This window comes from Netta rufina, assembly GCF_964035555.1.
Source record: "Netta rufina genome assembly, chromosome: 1".
NCBI lineage: Eukaryota > Metazoa > Chordata > Aves > Anseriformes > Anatidae > Netta > Netta rufina.
Genome location: NC_140123.1, coordinates 200,770,914 through 200,784,975, shown reverse-complemented (window position 1 = coordinate 200,784,975; position 14,062 = coordinate 200,770,914). Strand labels below are relative to the sequence as shown.

General features: G+C 39.6%; 1 protein-coding gene across 2 annotated transcripts in view; it reads left to right on the top strand.

Annotated features, from left to right (window-relative positions):
• Positions 1-14,062, top strand: part of CELF2 (CUGBP Elav-like family member 2) — a 243,811-nt gene that overhangs the window by 209,307 nt on the left and 20,442 nt on the right. The window contains exon 10 of one of the 2 annotated variants that reach the window (XM_084304250.1): positions 13,689-13,808. In XM_084304250.1, the coding sequence (XP_084160376.1) occupies positions 13,689-13,808 (120 nt within the window). Of the gene's footprint in view, positions 1-13,688; positions 13,821-14,062 lie in introns of both variants that reach the window. The other variant, XM_084304249.1, reaches the window with a different exon arrangement.

The following is a 14,062-nucleotide window of genomic DNA, read 5'->3' as shown; positions in this document are numbered from 1 at the left end:
AAAATCATTTTAAATAAGCTCAATTTGTTTTGCAGTACATAGGAAATTTCCCTAGCATAATGTTAGTTATTTTTAGGATAAAAAAGTTGATAAATATAACACATATCTTAAATAAAGGTTTACATATACAGTGTACATACTAAATAGCTGCCTCAGACAGATGGATGCTTAAACAACCCAAGTGTATGATTTTCAATTTTACCCTTAGATATATTAGCATCATTGCTCTGTGAGCACAGAGCAATCAATGTCTTAACCCTGATCTCAGCACCAATTTTTTCAAACTAGGTGTTTGCAAGGAAGCCATGGAGGAAAATCTTGCCTTAGCACACCCACCACCCAGTGCCTGACACTTAAATTCATAGTTCAGGGAGACTGCTGTCTGTGATGGAAGGAGTAAGTAACGCACTCACTTTGCGTTAAGTTTCTGAGTCTGTGGTTAGGCTTCTAAATAAATGAATTGATTGTGACTGCTCTTAGTGCCCAGAGATGATGCTGCTTCTTGGAGAAATACATTGGTGCTAAGCTCATCTTTAATTAGGTCACCCTTAAGTAAGCATCCAAGCATACTTATTGGAGCCAAAACTAGGGGGACTGGGCATGAATTTGACCTATATTTGTATTTTTAATAATGTTTCAAAATGTCTAAAATGCCTAAAGAGAAATTGTGGCTAAAAATCTCCCGGAGTCCCAGTGCAGTGGAAGGAGAGGAGAGGGGTGATGAATTCTCGTGGAGCATTCCTGGAACAGCAGTGTCTCTCGCTGATCAGGTGGAAAAACGAACCTGAAGGATGCAGGTGGCAGTAGGCTGCCTACTGATTAACCACCAGAATTACCCATTTGCACATTTGTCCCATAAAATGTAACAGGTCGTTGCATATTCTCCTAGCAAGGAGGTTTCTGAGCAGGGGTGTATTAATTCAGCCTAAAAGATCTTAGGGAAGGTTGGGTTTAGAGTGGGCAGAACCTGTCAGTGAAGAAGTGTGAGGCTACCCGACAACTGCAGGAAGACACATTTTTGAAAAGCTCCTAGCCTCTTCTTTGGAATAAACATTAACATCTTATGAATTTTTGGCACAGAGAAATACCTTTCTGTTTCCTTAGAATTGCATAATCACCATGGTTGAAGGACAGAAATGTGTGCATATTTTTCAGTGAAGCATTGTGCTGGTTAATTCTTTGGGGTGTTTTTGTTGTTGTTGTTGTTTTAGGAAACAGTGTATAGTACTAAACCGTGGATTAGTAGGATCTAATTCAACAGGAGACATGTTTGTTTTTTAAACATTAGTACATTATCATCGTCCTAAAGTATTAAATCCATTGCCTTAGCATATTTCAGGATTTACTTTGCTTGCAGTGTACAAATAACACTTTGTAACACATTATATTTTGAAAGTGTGTCTCTACCCGACTCTTAATCTCTGTTTCAGTCCACAAGAATCCCAATTTGTAAGAAGGCTGTTTTTCTGTTTTTGTTGGAAGTAGTATTTCAAGCTCATTCACAGTTGTTTTCTACTAAAGAAACATGATACTGTCAGCTTGGCTACGCAGGTAGATATGTGTGTTTATATGCTATATATCTTACAACAAGTCCAAGCCAAGAAAATGCTAGAGTTCATAATATTCAGAAAACAATCCAAATCGTAGAAAAACTCAAGCACTTGAAGGAGCTTTCAACTATTTAACATTTACTACTGCCAGCACTGCTCCTGCAGCCCTGGAGAATTGTGCTTGTGTCCATAGATACTCATAGTCTGCTTTCCTGAGGCAGGATAGATTATGGAATATAGTGGGAATTAGAGTTTGTGAATGTTGTTGCAGCATTGTCTGAAAAGATCTAGTTCACTGAATATGGAGCCATTGATTTATTTTATGCACTGGCCAAACACAAGTATCTCCAACAACTATATGAGTTTAAAACCAAATTAATGAAACCCTTGACTGCCTTAATGATGACCTTTGCTGTTGCAGAGCAAAAACATGCAATACAAATTAAAATAACCAGTGCCACATCAAACTGCATATGACTTTAGGAATGGTCTGCAAAGGAGCTGGGATAGTAATTTTGTATGAGACCAGGTAGTCCTCAAGTTCCATTGTTTACCAAGGTGAATGACTACCCATTGGGTCATCGTATTACACTGAGGTTGTGCTTGCACGCCCTGCTAAAAATCCCTTCTTCCATGGAAATTATTATCCATAAATTTTCTGGACTTGTAACTCCTATGTCTGTGTATTCTGAACTTTTCAAAATACCAATATACCAGTTTATCTCATCTCTATTCTAAGATCGCATGGATAGAACTTCTATCTGAACTAAACAAATCTTTTAGACACATCCTATAGCATTGGAAAGACAAACATCTCCAAAGGACAGTTTACCTGATCTTTAGACAGATGTATTAGAGAGATGAAAATGAAGATGAATCAGGCCAACATCTCCCACATACCAGGATGGAAACTTGCCTTTGTGAGTGATTTGATTATTCTTACAACAAAAACATGGCTTACGTCAAACTATAGGCCTGGGCTCTCCTGACACTAACTCTTTTTTTTATGGAGAGATGCTACTGGTTGTTTTTATTACATATTGGTGAAAGTATGTCAAAGATGTCACAGACCTGTTGGGGGTGGTGTGACAGAACCTGTACTGCAGGCAGAAGACCCTGGCCTGAGGTGAAGCTTCGTTAATTCCACGTCAGAAATTCTTTGGAAGGTGATTGAGAAGTGGTTGTAGGCTGAAGTGGCTCTGCACGGAGATCACTGCAGCTCTGGGGTGTGAGCACCTGAACAGTAGCTTACCCCAAAAAGTGTGAGATAGCAGGAACAAGCATGAGAGCACAACTGCAAGTTCCCCACAGAAATGCAAATGCTCTGGTTTTGATGTAAAGTCAGTGGTACTTCAGTGAAAACAGGCCATGGCCCTTGGCCCCACTGAGTAAAACAAAGTCGTAAATGTACAGTAATTAGTCTTCATTTTCTTCGTATTGTGAGATTTCAGTTTGGTTTGATTTCATTTAGTTACAGTTACAGTTGTAAGTATCTAACAGGCAGCTATGAAGTTTAACCCAAACCAGTCCACTATGCCCTATTGTTTTCTCCTGCCTCTTTAATGTATTTTCCAACCAAAACCAAAACCAAAAGAAATTTATCATTGTGGTCTGCTGTCAAGAACACACAATGTGTTTCAGGCAGAGCACTGAAATGAGATGTATGACTTTCAGCTTACACAAGAGGTGGATAGTCTCCACCAAATAATGCATTTCAACAAAACAGAAGCTTCAGTGTGGAATTGGCCCAAAATATTAACTTGTTTTTTAGTCTCTCTTTCCATCTTCATAAATTCAAAGGAAAATATACCCTTAAACACAACGACAAAGATTCATGCAGATATGCCCAATAAGTAATCCCTTGTTTCCTAAAATAAGGGGCTTCTGATGGATAGACAAGTTTGTAGGAAACTTGTGGAACAGAAAAATAGAGGACCACAAAATTAGCCAGCTGATAGCTTTGTCTACCATACCTTTAGTGCCTTTGTTTGCTTTGCATTCTCCTCCTCCTCTGGGGAGCTGTGGAAGTTGCTTAGTGTAGACATTGTAATTTAAAGACAATCAGAAATGTGAAGCTAAGTGTTAACATAAATGACATAGTGATTAACATAAGTGACCCTGATTTTCACTTGTCCCAAACTCAGAGAGCTTCCTTAGCCTTCAGTGACCCATGCATTCCTGAAAAGTGTGTATTTAGGAGTCTAAATTAAGTCTCCAGTTCTTGGAAACCTTAGCTGCTTCTGTCTTTGCAAAGAATTTGAATGACTTGGTTCACCTCTCTATGTTTAGGGTTGGTTTTGTTTGTTTGTTTGTTTCTTGTGTGTGAGCGTGCACTCACAGGACACTGTGAAATATAAAGCAGTTTTCAAAAAGCCACCTTCAGCCAAAAGGATCACCATGGGGAAAGATTCTTCTTTTTCTCTCCTTATCCCCCCTCTTTCTTGCTTAGTCTCAATTTCACGTGCGTGACACAGATGCAATCAGACATTGAGAGGCTGCTCTTTTCCTTTCTTCCATTCCTCAGTAGTGTTTCTCTTTTCCTGCACCCTGAGAAGACGTGGGTAATCTTTCATAGGGATCGTTCACCTGTGAGTAATGAAGAAATAGAGGGACATTGACTTATTCAGGGAAGGCTGTGATATTAGTATATGTCTCTCCATAATGTCATTCTCGTTTCCCCCGACTCTTTCTTGCTCTCTTGCTTTTTTGGTTCTTTTTCCCTGGAGAGCATCTGTCACTCTTATTTTATTCTTTCCAAGCACAGGCAGAGCGCTTAAACTTACTAGAATCTTCCTTTTTGACATGTCAGACAGCACTTCCCAGATACCAGAAAATGATCAAGTTTTTACTCGTCTTTCCACACTATGGCCATTGTGTTTGTCAGAGAACCTGATAGAGAATTAACCTCCCAAGAGCAGGAAAATCCACCTCTTCTTTGCCAAAAATAGCCCCAAGAAGCACAACTGGTGCTGGGGCTATGTTAGCAACTGGCAGACCATCAGTTTGTATGAGGGTGAATGCTCAGATTGGCTAGAGATCACCGTAAAGGGCAGACAATTTAATGCCAATCACAGGCACTAGTTAGATTAGAATACTGATGAGCCCTTTTGAAAGGCCAACTGCATCTTCTTTCAGCAAAAATATTAAAATGCCCCCCTTTCCCCTACCTCCCTCCCCCCGATTCTCCATAAGAATAAATTAAAACTTGGAGGTGTGGTTATTATCACAGAATAATTAGACCCCATGGGATTAGAGACACTCAACGTTTGTTAATGCCCCTGGGTTGTGATTATCTAATAATGATGATGCCTCTGTCATCAGTTAATTATTCTTCCCCTTTAAAATGTTCCTTATGCAGTCAGAGCCTGTAGAGTGTGCTCATTTCAGACAGAAATGCAACTGCAAATTCCTGAGAGCAATGTCACATGGGCGGTGTGATTGACTTGCCCGCTTCTCCCCTATACTCATGTTTATGATGCTCATTTCATAAGCTCCATCATCCCTATGCTTGAATTGCTTCTCTTTTCCATAGGAAATAGTTAATTCATGTTTAGGAGTGAAGTTTATAGCCTCCATCTCCTTAAACCAACCTGTTACGGTTAATGCACCTTAGTTGACTGACCTTAAACATCTTAAACAAGACCAGGTCAGGCCAGAATCTAGCAGAACATCAGTCTACACCAGTCTGGTGATCCAGATTCACTGCTACACAAGAAACTCTTACAGCCAAGTGCCATTTTTTCTCTGTTTAAGAGCGTACCACAACCAAAATAAGATGTTATAGATCAGAACAAAGTTGGAAGCTTTGCACAGACTTTGCAAAGACAACACAACCAAACTTTTGCCAATATCCTTAGTCTTTCACTTGGGCCAGCAAGTGTTCGTATTGTTTAGGTACAGTTTGCAAGACATCATTGCAAACATCATTGGTTTTTGCAACAAAAGCTTAGAAAGGAAGTAGAAAACATAGCCTTAATCTGATTATCTTTAAAGCCAGTGTTGTCTATTAGCTTCATTATCCCTCTTCTACTAACAAAGGGACAAAGAATATTCTGTTTACCCAAGAGATTTTGGGTAGTAAATAAAAAAATAATAATAAAATAAAACAAAATAAAATAAAATAAAATAAAATAAAATAAAACAAAACAAAACAAAACAAAACAAAATAAAATAAATCCAACTTGATAAAATTAAAGATTTTTTTCCTTAGAATTAGTATTTCTTTTCCATTTGTCCCCAGTTCTTACCATTACTCTCTTCTATGTCACTTACTGGGGACAATCAGGGTCAGTCTGAAGTCAGATCAGTTTTCTCAGAGCTTGATTCAGTCAGGTCTTAAAAACTCCAAGGATGCAGACTGGGCCATGTGAGTAATCTGTTCCAATGTTTGATCAACTTCAGAGAGAAAAGGTTTTTCGTTCAAGACTGAACCTTTCTCGTCTCAATTTACCTCTCATCTTCCTACCACACTGCTGTGAACAATGCAGCTCCGTCTTCCTGATGACCTCCTCACAGGTACTGAGGGGCTGCTGTTAGGATGCCCTGAAGCCATCTCTTCAGGCTGAACAAGCCCAACTCCCTCAATGTCTCTTTCCAGGACGAGTGCTTTGGTGTCCTTCCACTGAACTCTCTTCACTTGATCAATGTTTTCCTTGCAATCAGGAGCCCCAAAACTAGATGTAGGACTTAAATAAGACCTAACAAGTGCTGAGTAACAGGAAAAACCAGCTGGATCTCCTCGCTCTGCTCCCGTCCATACAACCAAGGACACTGTTGTGTCCTAGCTGCCAGGGCATGCACCAGGACCCTTAGATCTTTTTCAGCAGAGCTCCTCCCCAGTCCATCTATCCCCAGCCTGTGCCACTGAAAGAGATTACTCTTCTGCAGGTGCAGGACTTTGCATCTGTCCGTATTAAATTTATTAAGGTTGGCCAACTCTGCCTGTCTTGGTCTCTTCAATTTGTAACCCTTTAGTCAGGATCAAATTAAGTCAGATTTTAACTCGTCTTTGGAGTCAGTGGGCTCAGGAAGGCAGCAGAGAATCAGAAACACACTGCAATTCATGGCAAGGAAGAAGATTCTGGACTCAGAAAACTGCCAATACAAATTTGACAGGAGTGTCTCCCAAAAGAAAGCTTGTTTTCTCTGCAGCTTCTCATGCTTAGAGTCATAGAGATACTGAACCTTAAATTTTTGGGTAGTATTGATCCCTAGTGCACCACTGTATCATCTTAACTGGAGCAAAGTGCTTCCAACACTGAATTATTTTAACTCTCCATTAAGTAAAACAACAAGAACAAAGTTGTGTTTCACAGCTGAGCAGTGTGCTTTGCTTTTTAACATATGCACATCTTCTACAACTGACTAAGCAGGATGTGACCAGAAAGCAGATAAGCAGGGAACTGATATCAAAGTAAATGTTGAGCTTCCTGTTGTGCCGTGCATTAGGTAGTGACAGGCAATTGTGGAGTGTAACCGAGAGCTGCCTAAAGGAAAGCTGTCAGCAGAGATGACATAGTTATTGTAGTGAATCTCTATTTGGAAAGTGCCAGCTTAGTTAAGCCAGTCTTGGAGCTGCCCTGAAGCCCTGCAGCACCAGAAAGCTGATTCTGCTCCAGAAGCATTAAGCTCTTCTCTTCACATGGATGGAGTAGGTGAAGGTCTACAGCAACCCTCCAAGCAGGCAGAGAGGAAGCTGCCTTTAATTTTCTTTGCCCATTCTCTCTTGTAGTCCTACCCTAAAACCAAAATAACGCTTCCAAAAAGAAACCTCGCTTATAATCTTTGAAATGCCTCTCTAATATTTTTAATACCTTAGTACAGGGCCAGCAGTGTGACTGTTTCATCTCCAGACAGTATGCTAGAAGTGTGGAAGCAGAGAAGAGGAGTGGACAAGGCAAAAAGGAATGGCAGGAGTGCACAGCCTACTGATATTACCACCCAGAAAGTAGTGCCAAGTTAGTGAACATAGTATGGAGTTTCCAAGAAGCCCTTCTGTTCTGTGGAAAATGGCTTTGCTGAGAAGTCACTGGAGTTCTTTGTTACTCAGGTATATACCAAATAAATTAAGGAAGGAATGTGGTCTAATACACACTTTAAACCATCCTGCTGCAAAATTATAGCAGCGCACGCGTGATTTAAATGTCTTTTTATTCAGAGCAGCAGTGAGAGGGTGTGTTAACGTAGTATTTTGTCTTATCACCAAGTGCCCAGGCAGCCTTCTTGGACCCTCCAGTTGGGCTCCTCTGTTGGGGAATAGGATTTTACAATTTGCCCCAGCAACGTGGCTGAGGGGGTCAGATATTTACCCAAATCTCTACTACAAGTCTGTACTGCATGAAGTCTGTACTACAGATGAACACAGGTCCTTGGTTTTTGTGCTGAGAATATTTAGGAGCCCTGTCAAGGACACTCCTTGGTCTTAAGCATAGGGAGTAAGTAGGAATGATAAAAATGTACCCATGCCTGCAAGTTACAGCCTTCTAAGAGAAGCCAGCAAATGGGAAGCAGCAGAATCAATCCTGTTGTGCAACAAACATAGTGAATGCTTTATCCAAGGAAGCACAAGAAGTTTGAGGCAGAACTGGAAAAGAAATCAGCAGCACCCAGTAGCTCAGCATGCATGCTCTCATGCAGCCCATGCTACTTTGTGTAACCTGTACTGTAACACTGCATAAGTCTCTGCTGTCTAGCTCCTTTTTCAGACCAGGTGGGTTTGCAGAAAAGTGCACATCCTTTGCATATTAGGTCAGGATTGCCCAACATCAGGCAATTCTGTGAGCTCAAGATTTGATGGAGGGGATTACACTGAAATTTCAGTGTTTGCATAGTTTGGCATCAGTTCTGCACACAGGACAAAAGCAGACCTCTCACCTACAGATCACAGGTCTGTACCACAACATATGGCCAACAGGAAAGGCAGCATCCACCCCCCATCATGTTACCTCTCTGTAGGATCTATGTCCATGCATGTCCACCTGCATTTCAGGTCTGCGTCTACCATCTCAATCAGTGGAGGCACTTCCAGAGGGCAATTCAGCTCATCCTGAGAAAGAAATCTAAAGGTAGAGCATTGAGGTTAGAGTTATCTTAACCTCGAAGACAATCCAAAAGAATAGCTTTGACTAGAATAGGTCAAACTAACTATGAGACTGCCAAAGATGGAGAAATTAATCCCATCCACAGTGTGCACAGCAAAGCCAAAGAAATATTTCCACATCATTGCCTTTCCTAGATGCTGAACCTGGTTTTCCAGCTGATGTAAATCCAGATGGTGTAAATCATTATGACTCTGTGGATTTAAGCTAGCCAACAGAATGTCCAAAAGTTTATATGCTAATACTGGTTGTTTTTCTAGGTTGGCAGTTTTTAGGAACTGTGTTGAAATGCTGTTTAAATAAAAAGGGAAACAGCTCATTGCTCATTTAGATTTCTTGAGGGGAAAAAAAAATCAGATATAGAAGGTGCTGTAACCTGTTACATGCAGAAATTAAAATGTTGATGAGAATAGATGAAAATCTATTTCCAGCCTTAAAAAATGTCCATGAAAGCAACAGTGGTAGTTAAATACAAATATATATATACTGTGTACAGCATCCACTCCAAATCAAAATATGTTTCCTATATCAAAGAGAGATCTGTTAAAGAATATATTAACCAAAGGCCAAGTCTTTTTTTTCATAATGAGTCTTGCAGCAAAAATTTCATCAATTAAAGGGAGGAAGCATGGGAAGATCAAATGGCTGGAATCGGGAGGGATTTGGGGTGTTAGGAAGAAGGGCTGCGGCATGCCCTCCTCCATTTCTCAGCTTCTTAATAACATTATTTATATTATTTGGGGATGTCTGGCTATTTATTAAAGTGAAGTTGAGTACTTTGGAAGAAAAAAGAGGGAAGTAGTTGTGAGACTGACACAGAAAATTGGGAACAGAGGAAACAGTGAAGAAGGATCTTCAGTCTCTAATAGTTAAATATACATTTTTAAGCTTCTCAGCTTTCACAGTTGAAGATGCTACAGTGTTCTGTAAAGTTTCTCTATGTGTCCTGGTTGGAGAAGACAACAGGTGGCCAGCACACAGCGTATCTGCAAGAAACTGCATATTTTTCTATGGGTCACAGGACAACTCCTTACTCTTACAAGTCTAAACTGACTTCTTTTTCCAATACTGTTATATTATTTTCACGTATTAATAGAATTTAAGGGTCACAGGGGAATATGATGAACATCTTGCCTGAGCTCTCACAATGGCCAAAGGATTCAGCCTCGCAACTCCTTCATTAGGGCAAATAGTATCTGATTGAGCAACAGTCAGAGACTTTGAGAAAGCTGTTGGCTTATTCCAATGACTGATATTAGAGAGGAAAAAGTTCGTTCAAGCAGACAAAACACTATCCATCATGTTCTGATGTTTATCCAGGGCTTAAAATTATGAGGGAGTAATAGGTGCAGCAGATAAAGAGCAGCTCTATTCTTCTCAGACTATTGTATATTCAGCCAGTATTCATCAGGCTGGAGTCCATTCTGCTGCATCTCTACCCCTAGCTTCCATATCAGGTAATTCAGTTAATGCTGCCCTGGAAACATACTGAGTCTCTGACATATATAGGTTTTAAGGAGACAGGTATAAAATTTCCAACATAAAGAGAAAAATAATATACCAAATGTTGTGGGTTCAAGGTGTGCCATACGGAGTGACTCCAAAAGCCTAAGTCATTTGCACTTCTTTTGTGTGTGTTTTCCGCCAAATGCCGGTGCACCAGTAACACAAAGAGGGTGATTCCTAGCAGCACTACATGTCCACACATCAAGCTGTGTGGACATACCTGGAGATAGATGTCTACTGTTTATTAAGCACAACTATGAAGTGATTTGATTCAGAACAGTAACGTTCTGGTGTTGAGGATGGAGGGAGTTGTGAAATGTTTTATTTTAATTTATATGGTGGCAGGGGACCCTGGTAAAAACAATTTATAAATGCTGTAGGTATCCAATGTATTTTTGTCATCTGGTCAACTAAAAGCCATAAATACAGAATAACACTGTTCAGACAGTGCGTTATACTTCCTTTGCCATTACTCCGGGCAGTTGTGGAGCCCAAGAGCTTTGCTGACATGAGAAAGATATCCAAGTTCCCCCGAAGTAGTGCAGTCATCTACTGTTACCACAAGGCATGTGATTTTTCTTTTTTTTCCCCTTTCTTTCCATATACATTACAACTTTTTAGTTGAAAGAAACTAGGAAAGAACAAAAGACAGAGAAAGCATAGTTCTTGTCTTTAGATGAATTTCAAAATATTCTGGGAGTTCATGAGGTAAAAACTTTCAGCTGTCTTAAGTCTCCACATGTGTCTTGTAAGACTTTCAAAGTCCTGAAGACTTCGTTTCATCTCCCTGTAAGTTTCTGGGGGACAAGGAATACCATTGCTTCATCTATTGATTTTATGCAGCATTTTGTGACAGATTTTCATCTCTCTCTAAATCTTGGTCTTCTTATGGCTCCCTTCATGATAATGTTTTAGCTCATCACTGTCTTCATCTTCATTTCATATGCGCAGGATGCAGTCAAAGAGGAGAAGGTAACTGGTGTGGAATCTCTCAGGATACCTCATTCAGCAAGGTGCTGGATCCATCGCTTACAAGTGCCCTAATGAAAAGAGCTCCTTTCATTTCTGCTCAGCCCATGTTCAATAAGATCATGGAAACCACACAATTTGTTCAGTTTCTTTTTCCTCAAAGAAATAATAAGCCAAACAGGAAAAAACATTGTCCCAGTGGATCTGTGAGATAGATAGCTGCTAAGCAGAAGAAATAGCCGCAACAACAAAACTCTGATTTCTGAGGTTCTTCAGTTCTCCAACGAGTATTTTACATTGATTATGTGCCAAGTCATTATTTAGGGAAGCTAAATAATCTGCATTGCAACTTCAAATGGGAGAATCACTGAGGCACCTGCTCTGTGTTTGTCTGATGGAATAGAGAAACTTGAAAAGAATAAAAGAAAAAGAAGAGATGTTGGCCCCAGATATTGGCCATCCCCAAAGCATGTGTTTGAGCAATGAGACCATGATAAGAGTCTCTGTGATGCGCTCTGTGGGCTGAGCAAGAGGGAAGGTTTTAATCAGATTTTTCTGCCTTCTCCAACAGATGTGTTGACAATCCATAAGCGTATGGCTCTCATTCACAGGAGTTATTTGCCCCCAAGAGCTTTAATGTAATTTTCAGGCAAACAATTTGCTAGCCCCCATTTCTCTCATTTCTTAAATATATGTGTTTCCTCAAGAGAAAATGGTAATAATCCTCTGAAACAGACATGGATGGGATTCAGCCTAGTCATCACCAATCAGATCCTTCAGATTTGAGGTTTATGTACTTCATTTAAATGATCTGCTAATGAACTTGAACAGAAACACAGAGCCATGTTGGTCACAGGGAATTCACTGACATTCATTCCCTTTGATTTTTTTTCTTTCTTCTCTGCTGGTGTTCACATTATCTGACAAAAGTGGTGTTTTTTTTACTTCTTTCTTGGATTACCTTTTTTTTTTTTTTTTTTTTTTTTTTTTTTTAACCAAAGACATTATTGGCTTATTGCCTTGCAGAGAGAGATTGAAAAATCAAAGCTTCTTCTATCTGCAACATTTAAAATAACTCAAGTTAACATTGCAGATGTGGTGAAAGTGGGGACAAGGAATCTTTCAGAGTCCGGAAATCTCTCCTCACCCACACCAAGAGAGTCCTTTGGACTTTGAGGCACAGTAAGAGGAAAGACTTGTCTTTGGTGGGTCTTGAGGTTGTAAAGGTGGGTGGCTTTGTAGATTAGACCTTTGAGGTTTAACTACTGAGTTTTAAAAATTAGCTTTCTACTTTCCTTACTGGATGATGAACACTGTAGTGACTTCACTTTCTTGAGGGCATGCTGGGCAATCTGGTGTGTTCAACAGCCCAAAAGAACATCAAGATAAAAGTGGTCTTAACCATTTCACAGCTACATAATGGGTAGGAACAAAAAAACATGGTGTAGACATGACGTGCCTCCAGTAAATGATCAACAGAACACTGATTTCAAATGTTAACTTTTCAGTAGATAAAGCCATTTTTAAAGGGAAAAGAAAGAAAGTATTTATGATTGATACACTAAAGTAAGGCTCTGGATACAAGCTAAATACCTAACTGTTTCCACAGCTTTTATGAGTATGATTCACATGGTATAACTTTACCAACCTGTAGGTTAAATTTTTAATCCACACTGGTTATTCAAAGCTCCTCTGTGGGTGAAACACACAATTCTTGTTCCAACCTATCCTAAATGCTAGGCATTTCTGAGGTGCCTTATTACTTTTCTGTGACAAGAGAAAAGTATCTTTCTCTTCCTAAGCGTACAGTTTTAGATGGATTAATCTCACCCACCATCAGCAGTCCCTCAGCATCATAGCAGCAAAGACCTGTCATCCACCTGAGCTTCAGTACCCCTCTGGCACAGCTTTTGGAAGTGCATACAATACCATTTGTGCGGTCATATGCATGGCTAGTTGCGTACGTAGACCAGCCTAAAAGCCTACAATAAGTTGGGTAGTAGTTACATTTTGTATTTGGCATGAAATTCTTCTTTTTGTAAACTTCAGGCCTCTAAATAATGTTCATATGGTGCCCTATAGCCATAATAAGAGGGTAGTATCTTACAGAATAATTCGGATTTCACTTAAGAGGCCTACAGCGAAAAGCGTTGTTGTATGGCAACAAAACTATTATGAATAATACTATATTTTCAAAGATGGTTATTAAAAGGTGGCAATATCTCAGCCAGCTAGCTGATCACTCTGGAATGCTAGACTGATTGACAAACTTTTGATAAAGTGATTGTTCTCAATCTTGCTGTTTCTGCATTATGTTTGCAAATAGCATAGTGCTAAATTCTGTCATCCAGTCTTTTCTGTGCAAGACTCATCACTTTCCATGAATTTTCCATACTAGTAATATTTTTTTGAGCAAGGTTGGTCTATTGGTCTGATATTTTTTTCTTTCTTTCTTGCAAGTAACCCTGTTGTTGCTCTCAAAATTATTGTAAGTGGTTTTGTGATCAACTAAAATAACTAAAATATGGCCTTAATTTTGGCTTCTTTTTTTTTTTTTTCATTTTAGTGGCTGCATCAACTGCTAATTCCACAGCTGGTGCGGCCATGAATTCTTTGACTTCTCTGGGTACTCTCCAAGGACTGGCAGGAGCCACTGTTGGACTGAATAATATTAATGCACTAGCAGGTACCGTAAACAGTGAGTATTTATTGCTGTGGTGGACAGCCTTTCCCAATAATCATTTCACAAAAACTACCAATTGTAAAATGATGATACAATTATTTTTAATCTATATGCAAAATAAGGGGGTCAAGTTGATCTAGTTCCATTCATGGTACATATGCAGTTCTGGAGTCTTTAATAAAGTTTCACATAGTTTGCTCTGCAAAGTGAAGTCTTTTGGGTCCCTGCAAAAAGACTCCTATTCTTGCAGGGCAAAT